The sequence below is a fragment of the Oncorhynchus keta genome, chromosome 31 (genome assembly GCF_023373465.1).
Source record: "Oncorhynchus keta strain PuntledgeMale-10-30-2019 chromosome 31, Oket_V2, whole genome shotgun sequence".
Taxonomy (NCBI): domain Eukaryota; kingdom Metazoa; phylum Chordata; class Actinopteri; order Salmoniformes; family Salmonidae; genus Oncorhynchus; species Oncorhynchus keta.
In genome coordinates, this window is record NC_068451.1 from 25199317 (window position 1) to 25225217 (window position 25901).

The following is a 25901-nucleotide window of genomic DNA, read 5'->3' on the forward strand; positions in this document are numbered from 1 at the left end:
TGGAGAGGTGTGTGGCCTCAACCTCCATAGGTTCAGGCTCTGCCTCAGGACAGCCAAAGGAGGGAGGCGAGTGGCGAGGTGGACACCTGTGCTCCCGAAGAAGGTTATCCAGACGGATATGTTGTCATCCCGACATGCCTACTGTGTCTGGAACTCCGTGCGCAGTCCACTGCGGAATAGAGTACGGAGCGCCAGCTCATTCCATCTACTGGAGGCTGCCACATTCTGAAAGGTGAGGGCGCACTCCGCAGTGGTCTGGGCACGCTGCTGGAGTTGGAACAGTTGCTCACCTCCCTCTGCCCTCTGGAGGTTGGTCGAAGACCGCCCTGAACAGAGCCATGAACCTCTCATAGTAACCCAGTTCCTCCTCCCATGCGGACCGTAGCAACCTTGGACCTCTCGATGATGGGGGTTCCCATCTGATTTTTTTATTTTTTTATTTTTACCTTTATTTAACCAGGCAAATCAGTTAAGAACATATTCTTATTTTCAATGACGGCCTGGGAACAGTGGACTGCCTGTTCAGGGGCAGAACGACAGATTTGTACCGTGTCAGCTCAGGGGGTTTGAACTCGCAACCTTCCGGTTACAAGTCCAACGCTCTAACCACTAGGCTACGCTGCCGCCCCAGGGGAAGTAGAGGGAGCACTTGAGTAGGAAGCCACGGAATTTCGATGGAGTTCCGTCATACTTCTCTGGAAGGGATAGTCAGGCATCGGCTGGGTGGGCTGGGGGACTGGCTCACTGTGATGACCCATGGTAGGAGGCCCTCTGATAGGGGTATGGAGAACCTCGCTGGTGGTGTCGAGGCGGTGGACAACACGGAGGACTTCCCTCATGGTTGTACCCAGTTATGCCAGTTGGTTGTGGTGTTGGTGGAGTAGATGACCCGGTTCATTGACTGTCTAGAAGAAGGTTTTTATCTTCTGATGCTTCCATATTGTTAGGTGGTATTCTGTAACGTATATGCCGGGAGTCAGGAAACAGGTGTAGAAGGTGAGTTTAATAATCAAATCAAATGTTATTGGTCACATACACATTGCTAGCAGATATTAATGTGAGTGTAGCAAAATGCTTGTGCTTCTAGTTCCGACAGTGCAGTAATATCTAACAAGTAATGTAACAATTCCCCAACTACCTAATACACACAAATCTAAAGAGATGGAATAAGAATATGTATCATGACACAAGGTGAGACCCAGATGCAGACACAGGAGGCAGATGGTTGGAGTCTTACAATATTTATTAATCCAATAAGGTAAGGCAAGAGAATGGTCGTGGACAAGCAAAAGGGTCAAAACCAGTTCAGAGTCCAAATGGTACCGAAGGGCAGGCAGAATCAAGGTCAGGGCAGGCAGGATGATCAGGCAGGTGGGAAAGTAGTCCAGAGTCAGGCAGGGGTCAAAACCATGAAGATTATGAAAAAAAGAATAGCAAAAGGAGTACGGGAAAAACACGCTGGTTGACTTGACTAGCATTCAAGACGAACTGGCACAGAGAGACAGGGATCACAGGGAAAAATACACTGGGGAAAATAAGTGACAGCTGGAGGGGGTGGAGACAATAACAGGAACAGGTGAAACAGATCAGGACGTGACATATGTACGTATAAATATATGGATGAGTGATGGCCGAACAGCATAGGAAAGGTGCACTAGATGGTTTAAAGTACAGTATATATATATGAGATGAGTAATGTAAGATATGTTAACATTATTAAAGTGGCATTGTTTAAATTGACTAGTGATCCATTTATTAAAGCGGCCCGTGATTTGAGTCTCTATGTAGGCAGCAGCCTCTCTGAGTTAGTGATTGCTGTTTAGCAGTCTGATGGCCTTGAGATAGAAGCTGTTTTTCAGTCTCTCGGTCCCAGCATTGATGCACCTGTACTGACCTCGCCTTCTGGATGGTAGCGGGGTGAACAGGCAGTAGCTCGGATGGTTGTTGTCCTTTTTGGCCTTCCTGTGACTTTGGGTGCTGTAGCGCATGTAGTTTGCCCCCGGTGATGCGTTGAGCAGACTTCATCACCCTCTGGAGAGCCTTACGGTTGTGGGCGGTGCAGTTGCCGTACCAAGCGGTGATACGGAGGTTGAAGTGACTGAGGAAGCACAGGTGGGGGCTGAGCATGCACCCTTGTGGGACCCCAGTGTTGAGGGTCACAGAAGTGGAGATGTTGTTTCCTACCTTCACCACCTGGGGGCGGCCAATCAGAGAGTCCAGGACCCAATTGCACAGGTCGGGGTTGGGACCCAGGGCCGCCAGCTTAATGATGAGCTTGGAGGGTACTATGGTGTTGAATGCTGAGCTATATTCAATGAACAGCATTCTTACATAGGTATTTGTCTTGTCCAGATGGGATAGGGCAGTGTGCAGTGTGATGGCGGTTGCATCATCTGTGGACCTGTTGGGGCAGTATGCAAACTGAAATGGGTCTAGGGTGGCAGGTAAGGTGGAGGTGATATGATCCTTGACTAGTCTCTCAAAGCACATAGTCATTTAGTTAAGTTGTCTTTGCCTTCTTGGGTACAGGAACAATGGTGGCCATCTTGAAGCATGTGGGGACAGCAGACTGGGATAGGGAGAGATTGAATATGTCTGTAAACACACCAGCCAACTGGTTTGCGCATGCTCTGAGGAGACGGCTAGGGATGCCATCTGGGCCAGCAGCCTTGCGAGGGTTAACACTTTTAAATGTCTTACTCATGTCGGCCACAGATAAGGAGAGGGTGGCACTATATTATCCTCAAAGCGGGCAAAGAAGGTGTTTAGTTTGTCTGGAAGTGAGATGTCCGTGACGTGTCTGGTTTTCTTTTTGTAGTCCGTGATTTCCTGTAGACCCTGCCACATACGTCTCATGTCTGAGCCATTGAATTGCAACTTCACTTTGTCCCTATACCGACATTTCGCTTGTTTGATTGCCTTGCAGAGGGAACAACTACACTGTATTCAGCCATATTCTCAGTCCTCTATCCATGGTTAAATGCGGTGGTTCGCTCTTTCAGTTTTGCGCGAATGACGCCATCAATCCACGGTTCTGGTTAGGGTAGGTTTTAATAGTCACAGTGGGTACAACATCTCCAATGCACTTCCTTATAAACTCACTCACAGAGTCCGTATATATATCGATGTTAATCTTTGAGTCAGCCCGGATCATTTCCCAGTCCGAGTGATCAAAATAATCTTGAAGCGTGGATTCCGATTGGTCAGACCAGTGTTGAATGGCTTTAGTTACGGGTACATCCTGTTTGAGTTTCTGCCCGGATTTGCCCGAAGGGAGGGCGAGGAAGGGCCTTGTATGCATCGCAGAAGTTAGAGTAGCAGTGTTCGAGTGTATTGCCCGCGCAAGTGCTCCAATCAATATGCTGATAGAATTTAGGTAGGCTTGTTCTCAAATTTGCTTTGTTAAAAACCCCAGATAAAATCAATGCAGCCTCGGGATATATGGTTTCCAGTTTACATAGAGTCCAGTAAAGTTCCGGCGTGGTGTCTGCTTGAGGGGGTATATACACAGCTGTGATGATAACTGATGAGAATTCTCTTGGGAGATATTATGGCCGGCATTTGATTCTAAGGAATTCTAGGTTGGTGAGCAGAAGGACTTGAGGTCCTGTATGTTATTATGATTACACCATGAGTCGTTAATCATGAAGCATACACACCCGCCATTCTTCTTCCCAGAGAGATGTTTATGTCTGTCGGCGCGACGCATGAAGAAGCCCGGTGGCTGAACCGACTCCGACAACGTATCCCGAGAGCCATGTTTCCGTGAAACAGAGAATGATACAATCTCTGATGTCTCTCTGGAAGGCAACCCTTGCTTTAATTTCGTCTACCTTGTTGTCAAGAGACTGAACATTGGCAAGTAGTATACTCGGAAGCAGTGGGCGGTGTGCACGCCTACGGAGCCTGACCAGGGGGCCGTTCCGTCTGCCTCTTCTGCGGCGACGTTGTTTTTGGTCGGTGTCTGGGATTAGATCTACTGTCCTGGGTGGTGGTCCGAACAAAGGATCCACTTCGGGAAAGTCATATTCCTGGTCGTAATGATGGTAACTTAGCGTCGCTCTTATATCCAATAGTTCTTCCCAACTGTATGTAATAACACTTAAGATTTTCTGGGCTAACAATGTAAGAAATAATACATAAAAAACTAAATACTGCATAGTTTCCTAAGGACTCGAAACGAGGCAACCATCTCTGTCAGCGCCATCTTCATGAAACGATACAAAAGAACAAACATGAGAAGCATTCTGAACACGAGAGAAAACAATACCACCTAATGACTGATGATAACTGGGGGCTAAATAAAGGGGGCGAAATCAAGGGGAAAATGATGGCCACGTGTGTGTAATGATGAGGAACAGGTGTGAGTAATATAATAGCTAGTTCCGGTGGTTAGTAGACCGGTGATGTCGCGCGCTGGAGGTGAGGGAGCTGAAGTAGGTGTGACAATATGTTTATAAGTTCCGTGCCATTATTTTATTTAAGAAGGATATAATTGAAAATAGCTGAATAAAATAGAAAGGAGATTTTTCCCATTTAAGGAGCATATGAAGTGGCTATGTTGAGTGAGAAAGTGATCACTTGAAACAGGTCCTATATGCTAGATGTAATAGTTATTTGTCAATTTTAGTTGTGAGTGATACAAACCATAGAATGTCTCAGAAATCAGGCTGCTTCGGTTTTATAGTGGAACATGTGCTTAATATGAGCAGCTGAGACAGAAATATAAGAGTGTTGGGTCCGTAACCGAAAGGTTGCTGGATCAAATCCCGAGCTGACAAGGTAGAAATCTGTCGTTGGGCACCTGAACAAGGCAGTTAACCCACTGTTCCCCAGTAGGCTGTCATTGTAAATAATAATTTGTTCTTAAATGAATTGCCTAGTTAAATAAAGGTTAAATTAAATATAGATTTTTTTTAAATAATAATAATAATGCAGTCCACACTCAAAGGCAATTACTCACATTTGTTAGGCAAGAGCCATGAGTACCAGACATCTTAAATCAGTTTTATTTATTTTTTATTTATTTTTTATTTCACCTTTATTTAACCAGGTAGGCTAGTTGAGAACAAGTTCTCATTTGCAACTGCGACCTGGCCAAGATAAAGCATAGCAGTGTGAACAGACAACACAGAGTTACACATGGAGTAAACAATTAACAAGTCAATAACACAGTAGAAAAAAAGGGGAGTCTATATACAATGTGTGCAAAAGGCATGAGGAGGTAGGCGAATAGTTACAATATTGCAGATTAACACTGGAGTGATAAATGATCAGATGATCATGTACAGGTAGAGATATTGGTGTGCAAAAGAGCAGAAAAGTAAATAAATAAAAACTGTGGGGATGAGGTAGGTGAAAATGGGTGGGCTATTTACCAATAGATTATGTACAGCTGCAGCGATCGGTTAGCTGCTCAGATAGCTGATGTTTGAAGTTGGTGAGGGAGATAAAAGTCTCCAACTTCAGCGATTTTTGCAATTCGTTCCAGTCACAGGCAGCAGAGTACTGGAACGAAAGGCGGCCAAATGAGGTGTTGGCTTTAGGGATGATCAGTGAGATACACCTGCTGGAGCGCGTGCTACGGATGGGTGTTGCCATCGTGACCAGTGAACTGAGATAAGGCGGAGCTTTACCTAGCATGGCCTTGTAGATGACCTGGAGCCAGTGGGTCTGGCGACGAATATGTAGCAAGGGCCAGCCGACTAGAGCATACAAGTCGCAGTGGTGGGTAGTATAAGGTGCTTTAGTGACAAAACCGATGGCACTGTGATAAACTGCATCCAGTTTGCTGAGTAGAGTGTTGGAAGCAATTTTGTAGATGACATCGCCGAAGTCGAGGATCGGTAGGATAGTCAGTTTTACTAGGGTAAGCTTGGCAGCGTGAGTGAAGGAGGCTTTGTTGCGGAATAGAAAGCCGACTCTTGATTTGATTTTCGATTGGAGATGTTTGATATGAGTCTGGAAGGAGAGTTTGCAGTCTAGCCAGACACCTAGGTACTTATAGGTGTCCACATATTCAAGGTCGGAACCATCCAGGGTGGTGATGCTTGTCGGGCATGCGGGTGCAGGCAGCGATCGGTTGAAAAGCATGCATTTGGTTTTACTAGCGTTTAAGAGCAGTTGGAGGCCACGGAAGGAGTGTTGTATGGCATTGAAGCTCGTTTGGAGGTTAGTTAGCACAGTGTCCAATGACGGGCCGAAAGTATATAGAATGGTGTCGTCTGCGTAGAGGTGGATCAGGGAATCGCCCGCAGCAAGAGCAACATCATTGATATATACAGAGAAAAGAGTCGGCCCGAGAATTGAACCCTGTGGCACCCCCATAGAGACTGCCAGATGACCGGACAGCATGCCCTCCGATTTGACACACTGAACTCTGTCTGCAAAGTAATTGGTGAACCAGGCAAGGCAGTCATCCGAAAAACCGAGGCTACCGAGTCTGCCGATAAGAATATGGTGATTGACAGAGTCGAAAGCCTTGGCAAGGTCGATTGTCAAGCCCAGCTGATTTATACGGGTCCAGGTTTTGCAGCTCTTTCAGAACATCTGCTATCTGGATTTGGGTAAAGGAGAACCTGGAGAGGCTTGGGCGAGGAGCTGCGGGGGGCGGAGCTACGGGGGGGGCGGAGCTGTTGGCCGAGGTAGGAGTAGCCAGGCGGAAGGCATGGCCGGCCGTTGAGAAATGCTTGTTGAAGTTTTCAATAATCATGGATTTATCGGTGGTGACCGTGTTACCTAGCCTCAGTGCAGTGGGCAGCTGGGAGGAGGTGCTCTTGTTCTCCATGGACTTCACAGTGTCCCAGAACTTTTTGGAGTTGGAGCTACAGGATGCAAACTTCTGCTTGCAGAAGCTGGCCTTAGCTTTCCTGACTGACTGCGTGTATTGGTTCCTGACTTCCCTGAACAGTTGCATATCGTGGGGACTATTCGATACTATTGCAGTCCGCCACAGGATGTTTTTGTGCTGGCCGAGGGCAGTCAGGTCTGGAGTGAACCAAGGGCTGTATCTGTTCTTAGTTATGCATTTTTTGAACGGAGCATGCTTATCTAAAATGGTGAGGAAGTTACTCTTAAAGAATGACCAGGCATCCTCAACTGACGGGATGAGGTCAATGTCCTTCCAGGATACCCGGGCCAGGTCGATTAGAAAGGCTTGCTCACAGAAGTGTTTTAGGGAGCGTTTGACAGTGATGAGGGGTGGTCGTTTGACTGCGGCACCGTAGAGGATACAGGCAATGAGGCAGTGATCGCTGAAATCCTGGTTGAAGACAGCGGAGGTGTATTTGGAGGGCCAGTTGGTCAGGATGACGTCTATGAGGGTGCCCTTGCTTACAGAGTTAGGGTTGTACCTGGTGGGTTCCTTTATGATTTGTGTGAGATTGAGGGCATCTAGCTTAGATTGTAGGACTGCTGGGGTGTTAAGCATATCCCAGTTTAGGTCACCTAACAGAACAAACTCTGAAGCTAGATGGGGGGCAATCAATTCACAAATGGTGTCCAGGGCACAGCTGGGAGCTGAGGGGGGTCGGTAGCAGGGGGCAACAGTGAGAGACTTATTTCTGCAGAGAGTAATTTTCAAAATTAGTAGTTCGAACTGTTTGGGTATGGACCTGGAAAGTATGACATTACTTTGCAGGCTATCTCTGCAGTAGACTGCAACTCCTCCCCCTTTGGAAGTTCTATCTTGACGGAAGATGTTATAGTTGGGTATGGAAATCTCTGAATTTTTGGTGGCCTTCCTGAGCCAGGATTCAGACACGGCAAGGACATCAGGGTTAGCAGAGTGTGCTAAAGCAGTGAGTAAAACAAACTTAGGGAGGAGGCTTCTGATGTTGACATGCATGAAACCAAGGCTTTTTCGATCACAGAAGTCAACAAATGAGGGTGCCTGGGGACATGCAGGGCCTGGGTTTACCTCCACATCACCCGCGGAACAGAGAAGGAGTAGTATGAGGGTGCGGCTAAAGGCTATCAAAACTGGTCGCCTAGAGCGTTGGGGACAGAGAATAAGAGGAGCAGGTTTCTGGGCATGGTAGAATATATTCAGGGCATAATGCGCAGACAGGGGTATGGTGGGGTGCGGGTACAGCGGCGGTAAGCCCAGGCACTGGGTGATGATGAGAGAGGTTGTATCTCTGGACATGCTGGTTGTAATGGGTGAGGTCACCGCATATGTGGGAGGTGGGACAAAGGAGGTATCAGGGGTATGAGGAGTGGGACTAGGGGCTCCATTGTGAACTAAAACAATGATAACTAACCTGAGCAACAGTATACAAGGCATATTGACATTTGAGAGAGACATACAGCGAGGCATACAGTAATCACAGGTGTTGAATTGGGAAAGCTAGCTAAAACAGTAGGTGAGACAACAGCTAATCAGCTAGCACAACAACAGCAGGTAAAATGGCGTTGACTAGGCAACGGGGCCGACAGATAAAACAAACAAGCAGAATGTAGTACCGTGATTAATGGACAGTCCAGCGTGCATCAGCTATGTAGCCAAGTGATCAGTGTCCAGGGGGCAGCGGTGGATGGGGCAGGGGAGCTGGACTGGCGAGTGTTATCCAGGTTAAAAAACTAACAATGACTAAATAGCTTGTAGCTAGTTAGCTGGTTAGCTTCTGGGGGTTCTTGAGTGTGTTCTAAAAATTTAAAATAATAGCGATTCCGTATAACATTTGGTGAGGCAGGTTTCCGGAAGGTATAAACTATTTTCTTTTAAATCGGGAAGAGATAGAAAGTACATATGGGCCACTGAGTGTTTGGGACGCGGCGATGCAGACGGTTAGCAGGCCTGTGCTAACAAGCTAACAGTTAGCAGGCCGGGGTAAACAAGGTAGCAGTTAGCGGACCTGGGCTAAACAAGCTAGCAGTTAGCAGGCCGAATTAGCAAGCAAGGAGATAGCAAGGGCTAGAGAGTTTGCCTTTGGGGGACGTCGCGATGGGGTGAGTCTGTTTATTCCTCTTCATGCGGTGACATCGATAGACCGGTCGTGGGTCCGGGTATTGTAGCCCAGGAGTATGCTACGGTGGTAGCACAGGGGCTCTGGCCGGGCTAGCTTCAATTTAAGTGGGTGGAAACGCTAGCCAGGAGTAATCAACCAGGGTTGCGGTTTAGCTCGATAGCTAGTTGTGAAGATCCAGCTGAAAAATGTTCCGTTTGCGGTGGGAATCCAGGGATAAAAAATAAATAGGTCCGTTATGCTCTGGTTAGCGTCGCGTTGTTCGAACTGGCGAGAGCTTTCCGAGCTAAAGGTTAGCTGATGACCGGTTAGCTGAAGACCGCTAGCATAGCTGGTGGTTAGCTGGCTAGCTTCAGTTGAGGGGTTTCGGTTCCAAGTAAATATAAATACTTTAGGAAAAAGTAGCTACATTGGGTGAGGCGGGTTGCAGGAGAGTATTTGGAAGCTTAGGTTTAGCAAAATGTTTTTAAAGATATGCGAAGAAAAATATGTAAAACGAAAAAGAGACGATATATACAGGGGACACGACACGCGTGTGTAATATGCGTTAGGCTATGTATTGTAAAGACACAACACATTTTTTTGATCTTGGGCCAGGGTAGCCTAGTGGTTAGAGCGTTGGAATAGTAACCGGAAGGTTGCAAGTTTAAACCCCTGAGCTGACAAGGTACAAATCTGTCATTCTGCCCCTGAACAGGCAGTTAACCCATTGTTCCTAGGCCGTCATTGAAAATAAGAATTTGTTCTTAATTGACTTGCCTATCGTTAAATAAAGGTAAAATTAAAAAATAAGCCTATGCATAAACTCAAATATGTGTTAGGGTGTTTTGAATTAGTCATCACCTGAGAAAGCGCTGTCCATGTTATGTTAGGCTTTGAAACAACATCCACAACAACCATGTTTTATACTGTTTCAACCTGCTGTTCAACTTGTTTCTTCAAATCATCACAGTGAGGTGAGTTTTAAAAGTATGGTAGGCCTTCTGTTTTGATGATAAGTGTTTGATGTGATTTCCCATTGCATTTGCTTTGATGTCAGAGTGGTTAGAGGGACAATAGAGCCCTGAGTACCAGACCATTAGGACCTGATTGAGGGACAATAGAGCCCCGAGTACCAGGTCATTAGGAACCGATGGAGAGACAATAGAGCCCTGAGTTACCAGGCCATTAGACCTTATGGAGCAACAATAGAGCGCTGAGTACTAGGCCATTAGGACATGATTGAGGGACAATAGAGCCCTGAGTACCAGGCCAATAGGAACTGATGGAGAGACAATAGAGCCCTGAGTACGAGGCCGTTAGGACCTGATGGAGGAACAATAGAGCCCTGAATAGGACATGATGGAAGGACAATAGAGCCCAGAGTACCAGGCCATTAGGAACTGATGGAGGGACAGTAGAGCCCTGAGTACCAGACCATTAGGACCTGATGGTAGTTGGGTAGTAAGTTGGGTACTACCAAAGCATGTCCAGAGTGCATAAAAGGATTACATGGAATTTTACTGCCGCCATGACTGCCGGTGTGGCAGTAATACGGTCACCGCAACAGCCCTAGGCTCAATGTCTTCATCCTTATGTACTACATAGAGAGTAGACTCATCGTTTTTCCCTCTTCACTCTTTTCCCTCCCTCCAGTTGGAGCTGAACTGCCAGGTGATGTTCCGTAACTACCAGAGGAAGACTGACATGGACGAGCCCCCGCTGGTGGACTTCGGAGGGGAGGGGGACGATGACAAGAGCACTAAGAGGAAGAACAAGGACCCCCTGTATGTTCACATGGAGGAGGAGTTCTACCGTTACGGAGTCAAGATGGAGTGGCTGATGATCCACCGCATCCTCAACCACAGGTAGCGCACACACACACACCTGGGATACACACGCTAACACACACACACACCTGGGATACACACGCTAACATGCACACCTGGGATACACACGCTAACACACACATACCTGGGATACACACACTAACAAACACACACACACCTGGGATACACACGCTAACACACACACACCTGGAATACACACGCTAACACACACATACCTGGGATACACACGCTAACAAACACACACACACCTGGGATACACACACTAACACACACACACCTGGGATACACACGCTAACACACATACCTGGGGTACACACGCTAACACACACACAACTGGGGTACACATGCTAACACACACACACAACTGGGGTACACACGCTAACACACACACACCTGGGGTGCACACGCTAACACACACCTGGGGTACACATGCTAACACACACACACATTTAACATTACATTTAAGTCATTTAGCAGACGCTCTTATCCAGAGCGACTTACAAATTGGTGCATTCACCTTATGACATCCAGTGGAACAGCCACTTTACAATAGTGCATCTAAATCTTTTAGGGGGGGGGTGAGAAGGATTACTTATCCTATCCTAGGTATTCCTTAAAGAGGTGGGGTTTCAGGTGTCTCCGGAAGGTGGTGATTGACTCCGCTGTCCTGGCGTCGTGAGGGAGTTTGTTCCACCATTGGGGGGCCAGAGCAGCGAACAGTTTTGACAGGGCTGAGCGGGAACTGTACTTCCTCAGTGGTAGGGAGGCGAGCTAACACACACACCTGGGATAAACACGCTAGCACACACACACACACCTGGGATTCCCACGCTGACACACACACACCTGGGATACACACACTAACAAACACACCTGGGATAAACACGCTAGCACACACACACACACCTGGGATTCCCACGCTAACACACACACACCTGGGATACACACACTAACAAACACACCTGGGATAAACACGCTAGCACACACACACACACACACACACACCTGGGTTTTACACGCTAACACAACACAGCATAGGTAACATACTACCATACTACGCACACCTTCTTAGACGAGGTGCTGGCTAGCGGAGTAGAAACTTGAAAATAAAAGAGAGTCGTACACTCTAGGAGCTCAGATGCAAAAATGTAATTACCAACATTTCGACAGCCAAGCTGTCTTCATCAGGGTATAATCACAAACACTGCAGGATGACTCGTTTATGTAGTTTCAAAAGACACAGGTGACTGTAATCATGGCCAAGAGTGGCCTAATATCATTGGTTAATAATCAAATATTAAAATGGAATACAAAGAACAGCATACAAACAACAAATGGATAACATACGATCATAAATTAATTTGACTACACAAGCTTACAAACAATTACAATGGCAAAGTCACAATAATCACAAGAATGGCTTCAGATCAAAGTCTACGTTGAGACTGAAGGGAGCAAGGGTCTTTAAGGTAAAGATCCAGGCAGCTTCTCGTTTTAACAATAAATTATCAAGGTCACCCCCTCTCCTAGGAATGGTGACATGTTCGATGTTAATATAACGCAGGGACGAAATCGAGTGGTCTAACGCAGAGACGAAAACATACTACCTCCTAACACAGGCGTGTCAAAGTCAGCTCTGTAAAGGAAAAGGCTGTTTATTTGTTGTAAAAATGGCAATAGTTTGTTTAACACCTCTGTACCCTATTTGTATCAATACAGATGTAAACCATAATATCATCATTCTCCTTCCCCTCTCCTCCTCTCTCCAGTGTGGATAAGAGGAACAACGTGCACTACCTGATCAAGTGGAGGGATCTGGCCTACGACCAGGCCTCCTGGGAGAGTGAGGAGATGGACATCCCAGAGTACGACCAATATAAGCAGACCTACTGGAACCACAGGTACACACAAACACGCACACACTCAACAATACATGCACACAAAACTCTGATAAATATAGTAACCTATAGCAACCTATAGTAAGTAACCTGACGCAATAATCTAATCCTCTTCATGTCTTCCATCTTTCTCTACCTACCCCCTCTTCCATCTCTCTCTCTCTCTCTCTCTCTCTCTCTCTCTCTCTCTCTCTCTCTCTCTCTCTCTCTCTCTCTCTCTCTCTCTCTCTCTCTCTCTCTCAGAGAGTTGATGTTGGGGGATGAGGGCAGGCCTGGTAAGAAGCTGAAGAAGATAGCTAAAGTGAAGAAGAGTGAGAAACCCCCTGCTAACCCTGTGGTGGATGTAAGTACGGGTACTTCCTTGTTCCTTTTCATGTGAATCGTCCAAATCTTCTATTCACATTGATTCATGATTCTGCTCTGTAATGTAAATGAAGATGTCCACTTCCACTTCCCCTCCAGCCCACCATCAAGTTTGACCATCAGCCAGACTACCTGGACACTACAGGGGGAACGCTGCACCCCTACCAGCTGGAGGGTCTCAACTGGCTGCGTTTCTCCTGGGCTCAGGCTACTGACACTATACTGGCTGATGAGATGGGTCTAGGCAAGACTGTCCAGACCGCTGTCTTCCTCTACTCACTCTACAAAGAGGTGTGTTGGTAGGGTCTGTATTGGGGTCTGTGTGTGCTGGATAGGCAAAAGGATGTGGTCATCTGATTCCACAGCGATGTGTTTCAGCGTGTGTGTGTGTGTGAGAGAGATATCTTGTGTGTATGTAAGTTTGTGTCTCTCGTCCAGTCTGCCTTCCCTTGTCAATAATTTCACTGCCAAACCCTGGACAAACAATAAAACCGCCCATCAAAGGGAACTAGTCCAAAAAGAGGGACTCTGTCCTAAAGGCAGGCTGGGACAAATACAAGCAAAGTCCAGCTAGTCTTATCAGAAGGCTAGGTTGAGTTATTACCCTACTGCTAAATACCTAGTGACGTGAATGATCAGTCCAATGTTAGGGGATAAGGGCAGAGCATCTAAATCGGACTTAGGCACTTCTCTTTTCTGATTCACCTAAACTGTTTTACTCACTCACCTATTAACCCCTGACCTTCCACCTCTCCAGGGTCATTCAAAGGGCCCGTTCCTGGTGAGCGCCCCCCTGTCCACCATCATTAACTGGGAGAGAGAGTTTGAGTTGTGGGCCCCGGACATGTACGTGGTGACCTACGTAGGAGACAAGGACAGCAGAGCCGTCATCAGAGAAAACGAGTTCTCCTTCGAGGGCAATGCCATCCGGGGGGGCAAGAAGGCCTCTAAGATGAGGGTGAGAGACGAATGGGATGGGAGGATGGGGAGACTGATAAGGTGCTGTCATGGTTGTTATTGTTGTTCATTATATCTTTGTTGTTACCCCCTAATCCTTTGCCCCCTTCCTCTCTCTCTGTTCCTCTGCAGAAAGACTCATCGGTGAAGTTCCATGTCCTGCTGACGTCCTATGAACTGATCACTATAGACCAGGCTGTGCTGGGCTCTATAGACTGGGCCTGTCTGGTGGTGGATGAGGCACACAGGCTGAAGAACAACCAGTCAAAGGTCAGACACACACCAGTACAATAACCATTATAGTCATAACCAGTACAATAACCATTATAGTCATAACCAGTACAATAACCATTATAGTCATAACCAGTACCATAACCATTATATTAAATAACCAGTACCATAACCATTATAGTCATAACCAGGACCATAACCATTATAGTCATAACCAGTACCATAACCATTATAGTCATAACCAGTACCATAACCATTATATTCAATAACCAGTACCATAACCATTATAGTCATAACCAGGACCATAACCATTATAGTCATAACCAGTACCATAACCATTATAGTCATAACCAGTACAATAACCATTATAGTCATAACCAGTACCATAACCATTATATTAAATAACCAGTACCATAACCATTATAGTCATAACCAGGACCATAACCATTATAGTCATAACCAGTACCATAACCATTATAGTCATAACCAGTACCATAACCATTATATTCAATAACCAGTACCATAACCATTATAGTCATAAACAGGACCATAACCATTATAGTCATAACCAGTACCATAACCATTATAGTCATAACCAGTACCATAACCATTATATTCAATAACCAGTACCATAACCATTATATTCAATAACCAGTACCATAACCATTATAGTCATAACCAGTACCATAACCATTATAGACATAACCAGGACCATGGCCATTATAGACATAACCATTACCATAACCATTATAGACATAACCAGGACCATGGCCATTATAGACATAACCATTACCATAACCATTATAGACATAACCAGGACCATGGCCATTATAGACATAACCATTATAGACATAACCAGGACCATGGCCATTATAGACATAACCATTACCATAACCATTATAGACATAACCAGTACCATAACCATTACCATAACCATTATAGACATAACCAGTACCATAACCATTATAGACATAACCAGTACCATAACCATTACCATAACCATTATAGTCATAACCAGTACCATAACCATTATAGACATAACCAGTACCATAACCATTATAGACATAACCAGGACCATAACCAGTACCATAACCATTATAGACATAACCAGTACCATGGCCATTATAGACATAACCAGTACCATAACCATTATAGACATAACCAGTACCATGGCCATTATAGACATAACCATTACCATAACCATTATCGACATAACCAGTACCATAACCATTACCATAACCATTATAGACATAACCAGTACCATAACCATTATATTCATAAACAGGACCATAACCATTATAGTCATAACCAGGACCATAACCATTATAGACATAACCAGTACCATAACCATTATAGTCATAACCATTAGAGACATAACCAGTACCATAACCATTATATTCAATAAACCGTACCATAACCATTATAGACATAACCAGTATCATGGCCATTATAGTCATAACCAGTACCATGGCCATTATAGTCATAACCAGTACCATGGCCATTATAGACATAACCAGTACCATAACCATTATAGACATAACCAGTACCATGGCCATTATAGACATAACCTGTACCATAACATTATAGTCATAACCAGTACCATAACCATTATATTCAATAACCAGTATAGTCATAACCAGTACCATAACCATTATAGTCATAACGATTATAGTCATAACCAGTACCATAACCATTATAGTCATAACCAGTACCATTACCATTATATTCATAACCAGTATAGTCATAACCAGTACCATAACCATTATAGTCATAAGCAGTACCATAACCATTATAGTCATAACCAGTACCATAACCATTATAGTCATAACCAGTACCATAACCATTATAGTCATAACCAGTACCATAAACATTATAGTCATAACCAGTACCATAAACATTATAGTCATAACCAGTACCATAAACATTATAGTCATAACCAGTACCATAACCATTATAGTCATAACCAGTACCATAACCATTATAGTCATAACCAGTACCATAACCATTATAGTCATAACCAGTACCATAAACATTATAGTCATAACCAGTACCATAACCATTATAGTCATAACCAGTACCATAACCATTATAGTCATAACCAGTACCATAACCATTATAGTCATAACCAGTACCATAAACATTATAGTCATAAGCAGTACCATAAACATTATAGTCATAAGCAGTACCATAACCATTATAGTCATAACCAGTACCATAACATCATAGTCATAACCAGTACCATAACCATTATAGTCATAAGCAGTACCATAACCATTATAGTCATAACCAGTACCATAAACATTATAGTCATAAGCAGTACCATAAACATTATAGTCATAAGCAGTACCATAACCATTATAGTCATAACCAGTACCATAAACATTATAGTCATAAGCAGTACCATAACCATTATAGTCATAACCAGTACCATAAACATTATAGTCATAAGCAGTACCATAAACATTATAGTCATAACCAGTACCATAACATTATAGTCATAACCAGTACCATAACCATTATAGTCATAAGCAGTACCATAACCATTATAGTCATAAGCAGTACCATAACCATTATAGTCATAACCAGTACCATAACCATTATAGTCATAAGCAGTACCATAACCATTATAGTCATAACCAGTACCATAACCATTATAGTCATAAGCAGTACCATAAACATTATTATAGTCATAAGCAGTCATACCATAACCATTATAGTCATAACCAGTACCATAAACATTATAGTCATAAGCAGTACCATAAACATTATAGTCATAACCAGTACCATAACATTATAGTCATAACCAGTACCATAACCATTATAGTCATAACCAGTACCATAACCATTATAGTCATAACCAGTACCATAACCATTATAGTTTAACCATTAACCATTATAGTCATAACCAGTACCATAACCATTATAGTCATAAGCAGTACCATAACCATTATAGTCATAACCAGTACCATAACCATTATAGTCATAACCAGTACCATAAACATTATAGTCATAAGCAGTACCATAACCATTATAGTCATAACCAGTACCATAACCATTATAGTCATAACCAGTACCATAAACATTATAGTCATAAGCAGTACCATAACCATTATAGTCATAACCAGTACCATAACCATTATAGTCATAAGCAGTACCATAACCATTATAGTCATAACCAGTACCATAACCATTATAGTCATAACCAGTACCATAACCATTATAGTCATAACCAGTACCATAAACATTATAGTCATAAGCAGTACCATAACCATTATAGTCATAACCAGTACCATAAACATTATAGTCATAACCAGTACCATAACCATTATAGTCATAACCAGTACCATAAACATTATAGTCATAACCAGTACCATAACCATTATAGTCATAAGCAGTACCATAACCATTATAGTCATAACCAGTACCATAAACATTATAGTCATAACCAGTACCATAAACATTATAGTCATAACCAGTACCATAACCATTATAGTCATAAGCAGTACCATAACCATTATAGTCATAACCAGTACCATAACCATTATAGTCATAAGCAGTACCATAACCATTATAGTCATAACCAGTACCATAACCATTATAGTCATAACCAGTACCATAAACATTATAGTCATAAGCAGTACCATAACCATTATAGTCATAACCAGTACCATAACCATTATAGTCATAAGCAGTACCATAACCATTATAGTCATAACCAGTACCATAACCATTATAGTCATAACCAGTACCATAACCATTATAGTCATAACCAGTACCATAAACATTATAGTCATAAGCAGTACCATAACCATTATAGTCATAACCAGTACCATAAACATTATAGTCATAACCAGTACCATAACCATTATAGTCATAACCAGTACCATAAACATTATAGTCATAACCAGTACCATAACCATTATAGTCATAAGCAGTACCATAACCATTATAGTCATAACCAGTACCATAAACATTATAGTCATAACCAGTACCATAAACATTATAGTCATAACCAGTACCATAACCATTATAGTCATAAGCAGTACCATAACCATTATAGTCATAACCAGTACCATAACCATTATAGTCATAAGCAGTACCATAACCATTATAGTCATAAGCAGTACCATAACCATTATAGTCATAAGCAGTACCATAACCATTATAGTCATAACCAGTACCATAACCATTATAGTCATAACCAGTACCATAACCATTATAGTCATAACCAGTACCATAACCATTATAGTCATAACCAGTACCATAACCATTATAGTCATAACCAGTACCATAACCATTATAGTCATAAGCAGTACCATAACCATTATAGTCATAACCAGTACCATAACCATTATAGTCATAAGCAGTACCATAACCATTATAGTCATAAGCAGTACCATAACCATTATAGTCATAACCAGTACCATAACCATTATAGTCATAAGCAGTACCATAACCATTATAGTCATAACCAGTACCATAACCATTATAGTCATAAGCAGTACCATAACCATTATAGTCATAAGCAGTACCATAACCATTATAGTCATAACCAGTACCATAACCATTATAGTCATAACCAGTACCATAACCATTATAGTCATAACCAGTACCATAACCATTATAGTCATAACCAGTACCATAACCATTATAGTCATAACCAGTACCATAACCATTATAGTCATAAGCAGTACCATAACCATTATAGTCATAAGCAGTACCATAACCATTATAGTCATAAGCAGTACCATAAACATTATAGTCATAACCAGTACCATAAACATTATAGTCATAACCAGTACCATAACCATTATAGTCATAAGCAGTACCATAACCATTATAGTCATAAGCAGTACCATAACCATTATAGTCATAACCAGTACCATAAACATTATAGTCATAAGCAGTACCATAACCATTATAGTCATAAGCAGTACCATAACCATTATAGTCATAACCAGTACCATAAACATTATAGTCATAACCAGTACCATAACCATTATAGTCATAAGCAGTACCATAAACATTATAGTCATAACCAGTACCATAACCATTATAGTCATAACCAGTACCATAAACATTATAGTCATAACCAGTACCATAACCATTATAGTCATAAGCAGTACCATAACCATTATAGTCATAACCAGTACCATAACCATTATAGTCATAAGCAGTACCATAACCATTATAGTCATAAGCAGTACCATAACCATTATAGTCATAACCAGTACCATAACCATTATAGTCATAAGCAGTACCATAACCATTATAGTCATAAGCAGTACCATAACCATTATAGTCATAACCAGTACCATAAACATTATAGTCATAACCAGTACCATAACCATTATATTCATAACCAGTATAGTCATAACGATTATAGTCATAACCAGTACCATTACCATTATATTCATAACCAGTATAGTCATAACCAGTACCATAACCATTATATTCATAACCAGTATATTCATAACCATTATAGTCATAACCAGTACCATTACCATTATATTCATAACCAGTATAGTCATAACCAGTACCATAACCATTATAGTCATAAGCAGTACCATAAACATTATAGTCATAACCAGTACCATAACCATTATAGTCATAACCAGTACCATAAACATTATAGTCATAACCAGTACCATAACCATTATAGTCATAAGCAGTACCATAACCATTATAGTCATAACCAGTACCATAAACATTATAGTCATAAGCAGTACCATAACCATTATAGTCATAACCAGTACCATAAACATTATAGTCATAACCAGTACCATAACCATTATAGTCATAAGCAGTACCATAACCATTATAGTCATAACCAGTACCATAACCATTATAGTCATAACCAGTACCATAAACATTATAGTCATAACCAGTACCATAACCATTATAGTCATAACCAGTACCATAAACATTATAGTCATAACCAGTACCATAAACATTATAGTCATAACCAGTACCATAAACATTATAGTCATAAGCAGTACCATAACCATTATAGTCATAACCAGTACCATAAACATTATAGTCATAACCAGTACCATAACCATTATAGTCATAAGCAGTACCATAACCATTATAGTCATAACCAGTACCATAAACATTATAGTCATAACCAGTACCATAACCATTATAGTCATAACCAGTACCATAAACATTATAGTCATAACCAGTACCATAAACATTATAGTCATAACCAGTACCATAAACATTATAGTCATAAGCAGTACCATAACCATTATAGTCATAAGCAGTACCATAACCATTATAGTCATAACCAGTACCATAAACATTATAGTCATAACCAGTACCATAACCATTATAGTCATAACCAGTACCATAAACATTATAGTCATAACCAGTACCATAAACATTATAGTCATAACCAGTACCATAAACATTATAGTCATAAGCAGTACCATAAACATTATAGTCATAAGCAGTACCATAAACATTATAGTCATAACCAGTACCATAACCATTATAGTCATAACCAGTACCATAACCATTATAGTCATAACCAGTACCATAAACATTATAGTCATAAGCAGTACCATAAACATTATAGTCATAACCAGTACCATAAACATTATAGTCATAACGATTATAGTCATAACCAGTACCATAACCATTATAGTCATAACGATTATAGTCATAACCAGTACCATAAACATTATAGTCATAACCAGTACCATAACCATTATAGTCATAAGCAGTACCATAACCATTATAGTCATAAGCAGTACCATAACATCATAGTCATAACCATTATATAGCCATAACCATTATAGACATAACCAGTACCATAACCATTATAGACATAACCAGTACCATAAACATTATAGTCATAAGCAGTACCATAACCATTATAGTCATAAGCAGTACCATAACCATTATAGTCATAACCATTATATAGCCATAACCATTATAGACATAACCAGTACCATAACCATTATAGACATAACCAGTACCATAACCATTATAGACATAACCAGTACCATAACCATTATAGTCATAACCAGTACCATAAACATTATAGTCATAAGCAGTACCATAACCATTATAGTCATAAGCAGTACCATAACCATTATAGTCATAACCATTATATAGCCATAACCATTATAGACATAACCAGTACCATAACCATTATAGACATAACCAGTACCATAAACATTATAGTCATAACCTGTACCATAAACATTATAGTCATAACCAGTACCATAAACATTATAGTCATAACCAGTACCATAACCATTATAGTCATAACCAGTACCATAAACATTATAGTCATAAGCAGTACCATAACCATTATAGTCATAACCAGTACCATAACCATTATAGTCATAACCAGTACCATAACCATTATAGTCATAACCAGTACCATAACCATTATAGTCATAAGCAGTACCATAACCATTATAGTCATAACCATTATATAGCCATAACCATTATAGACATAACCAGTACCATAACCATTATAGACATAACCAGTACCATGGCCATTATAGACATAACCTGTACCATAAACATTATAGTCATAACCAGTACCATAACCATTATAGTCATAACCAGTACCATAAACATTATAGTCATAAGCAGTACCATAACCATTATAGTCATAACCAGTACCATAAACATTATAGTCATAACCAGTACCATAACCATTATAGTCATAACCAGTACCATAAACATTATAGTCATAAGCAGTACCATAACCATTATAGTCATAACCAGTACCATAAACATTATAGTCATAACCAGTACCATAACCATTATAGTCATAAGCAGTACCATAACCATTATAGTCATAAGCAGTACCATAACCATTATAGTCATAAGCAGTACCATAACCATTATAGTCATAAGCAGTACCATAACCATTATAGTCATAACCATTATATAGCCATAACCATTATAGACATAACCAGTACCATAACCATTATAGACATAACCAGTACCATGGCCATTATAGACATAACCTGTACCATAAACATTATAGTCATAACCAGTACCATAACCATTATAGTCATAACCAGTACCATAACCATTATAGTCATAAGCAGTACCATAACCATTATAGTCATAACCAGTACCATAACCATTATAGTCATAACCAGTACCATAAACATTATAGTCATAACCAGTACCATAACCATTATAGTCATAACCAGTACCATAACCATTATAGTCATAAGCAGTACCATAACCATTATAGTCATAACCAGTACCATAAACATTATAGTCATAACCAGTACCATAACCATTATAGTCATAAGCAGTACCATAACCATTATAGTCATAAGCAGTACCATAACCATTATATTAAATAACCAGTACCATAAACATTATAGTCATAACCAGTACCATAAACATTATAGTCATAACCAGTACCATAACCATTATAGTCATAAGCAGTACCATAACCATTATAGTCATAACCAGTACCATAACCATTATAGTCATAACCAGTACCATAACCATTATAGTCATAAGCAGTACCATAACCATTATAGTCATAACCAGTACCATAACCATTATAGTCATAAGCAGTACCATAACCATTATAGACATAACCAGTACCATAACCATTATAGTCATAACCAGTACCATAACCATTATAGTCATAACCAGTACCATAACCATTATAGTCATAAGCAGTACCATAACCATTATAGTCATAACCAGTACCATAACCATTATAGTCATAAGCAGTACCATAACCATTATAGACATAACCAGTACCATAACCATTATAGTCATAACCAGTACCATAACCATTATAGTCATAACCAGTACCATAAACATTATAGTCATAACCAGTACCATAAACATTATAGTCATAAGCAGTACCATAACCATTATAGACATAACCAGTACCATAACCATTATAGTCATAACCAGTACCATAACCATTATAGTCATAACCAGTACCATAAACATTATAGTCATAACCAGTACCATAAACATTATAGTCATAACCAGTACCATAAACATTATAGTCATAAGCAGTACCATAACCATTATAGTCATAACCAGTACCATAAACATTATAGTCATAACCAGTACCATAACCATTATAGACATAACCAGTACCATAACCATTATAGTCATAACCAGTACCATAACCATTATAGTCATAACCAGTACCATAACCATTATAGTCATAAGCAGTACCATAACCATTATAGTCATAATCAGTACCATAACCATTATAGTCATAAGCAGTACCATAAACATTATAGTCATAAGCAGTACCATAACCATTATAGACATAACCAGTACCATAACCATTATAGTCATAACCAGTACCATAACCATTATAGTCATAATCAGTACCATAACCATTATAGTCATAACCAGTACCATAAACATTATAGTCATAAGCAGTACCATAACCATTATAGACATAACCAGTACCATAACCATTATAGTCATAACCAGTACCATAACCATTATAGTCATAACCAGTACCATAACCATTATAGTCATAAGCAGTACCATAACCATTATAGTCATAATCAGTACCATAACCATTATAGTCATAAGCAGTACCATAACATCATAGTCATAACCATTATATAGCCATAACCATTATAGACATAACCAGTACCATAACCATTATAGACATAACCAGTACCATGGCCATTATAGACATAACCTGTACCATAACATTATAGTCATAACCAGTACCATAACCATTATATTCAATAACCAGTATAGTCATAACCAGTACCATAACCATTATAGTCATAACGATTATAGTCATAACCAGTACCATTACCATTATATTCATAACCAGTATAGTCATAACCAGTACCATAACCATTATATTCATAACCAGTATAGTCATAACGATTATAGTCATAACCAGTACCATTACCATTATATTCATAACCAGTATAGTCATAACCAGTACCATAACCATTATATTCATAACCAGTATATTCATAACCATTATAGTCATAACCAGTACCATTACCATTATATTCATAACCAGTATAGTCATAACCAGTACCATAACCATTATAGTCATAAGCAGTACCATAACCATTATAGTCATAACCAGTACCATAACCATTATAGTCATAAGCAGTACCATAACCATTATAGTCATAATCAGTACCATAACCATTATAGTATGACATATCATTGCATACTGAATACAGCGTTTATTAGTATAGTTATGGTTATAACCAGTCAAATATGAGAGATCACCCTGTTTTGTGAAGAGGACAGTGGAAGTATAAAACACTGTCTCTATCTATCTCTCTGTGTAGTTCTTTAGGATTCTGAATAACTACCCTCTCCAGCACAAGCTGCTGCTGACTGGTACACCTCTACAGAACAACCTGGAGGAACTCTTCCACCTGCTCAACTTCCTCACCCCAGTGAGATTCAAGTCAGTATGCCTACACTACTGTGTGTGTGTGTGTGTGTGTGTGTGTGTGTGTGTGTGTGTGTGTGTGTGTGTGTGTGTGTGTGTGTGTGTGTGTGTGTGTGTGTGTGTGTGTGTGTGTGTGTGTGTGTGTGTGTGTGTGTGTGTGTGTGTGAGAGTGCTGCTATTGCTGAGTGTTTTGTAGTCCTGATGTTTCTTTTTGAACAAATCCAGTAACCAAAACAATAACAAAAGTCCCCCCCTCTTCTCTCCGCTCTGCAGTAACCTAGAGGGGTTCCTGGAAGAGTTTGCTGACATCGCCAAAGAGGACCAGATCAAGAAGTTGCATGACATGCTGGGACCACACATGCTCAGGAGACTGAAGGCCGACGTCTTCAAACACATGCCCTCCAAGACAGAGCTCATCCTCCGAGTGGAGCTCAGCCCCATGCAGAAGTAAGTGATGAGAAGGGGAGGGTGGGTGGGGAGGATGGTGCTAGCAATCAAATCAAATTGGATTCGTCACGCGAAATGCTTACTTGCTATCTCCCTCAACAGTGCTGTACAATCAGTGCCGGCACATGCTAATGAGCGGAGAAGTATAGAGAATAAGGAAATAGAGGATTGAATGTCAGTATTGTAGTGTTTGCAGAAGTCTCATGTTGGCTTCTATTTCTTGTTTTCGGGTATTAATTTAATTGTGTGATGCAGGAAGTACTACAAGTTCATCTTGACGCGTAACTTTGACGCCCTGAACACCCGCGGAGGAGGAAACCAAGTGTCCTTGCTCAACGTGGTCATGGACCTCAAGAAGTGTTGCAACCACCCCTACCTCTTTCCCGGAGCCGCAATGGTACGATCTCAACCCATTCTCTGAGACATGGGCCATACCATTGATTCGGTGCTTGAAGGAGGACATCAATCTGTGTGTTTGTATACGAGTAAATATTGTATTGAATGTATATGATTTTGTTTGTTATATTTCCAAAACTTAACCTAACAGACTAAACAGAATGTGTTAAGATGCTTTGATCTGGATGCAGTCAGCTTGATGAGCTTTAATTAAGTAAAGGACTGATGTTTGATTGATCTCCTGCAGGAGGCGCCAAAGATTCCAAACGGAATGTACGAGGGCAGTGCCCTCACAAGGGCTTCTGGGAAACTGACTCTGCTGCAAAAGATGATGGTTAAACTCAAGGAGGGAGGACATAGAGTGCTCGTCTTCTCTCAGGTACGCACACACACACACACACACACACACACACACACA

The 25901-nt window shown here is 41.1% G+C and overlaps 1 protein-coding gene across 4 annotated transcripts in view; it reads left to right on the forward strand.

Moving 5' to 3' along the window:
* The window catches only part of LOC118367674 (chromodomain-helicase-DNA-binding protein 4-like), a 70266-nt gene that overhangs the window by 14256 nt on the left and 30109 nt on the right, over positions 1 to 25901 (forward strand). For all 4 annotated transcript variants that reach the window (XM_052489149.1, XM_052489150.1, XM_052489152.1 and 1 more), the window contains exons 13-22: positions 10602 to 10813; positions 12565 to 12696; positions 12937 to 13036; positions 13156 to 13347; positions 13814 to 14014; positions 14146 to 14283; positions 24534 to 24655; positions 24914 to 25087; positions 25343 to 25484; positions 25731 to 25862. In XM_052489149.1, the coding sequence (XP_052345109.1) occupies positions 10602 to 10813; positions 12565 to 12696; positions 12937 to 13036; positions 13156 to 13347; positions 13814 to 14014; positions 14146 to 14283; positions 24534 to 24655; positions 24914 to 25087; positions 25343 to 25484; positions 25731 to 25862 (1545 nt within the window). The remainder of the gene's footprint in view (positions 1 to 10601; positions 10814 to 12564; positions 12697 to 12936; positions 13037 to 13155; positions 13348 to 13813; positions 14015 to 14145; positions 14284 to 24533; positions 24656 to 24913; positions 25088 to 25342; positions 25485 to 25730; positions 25863 to 25901) is intronic.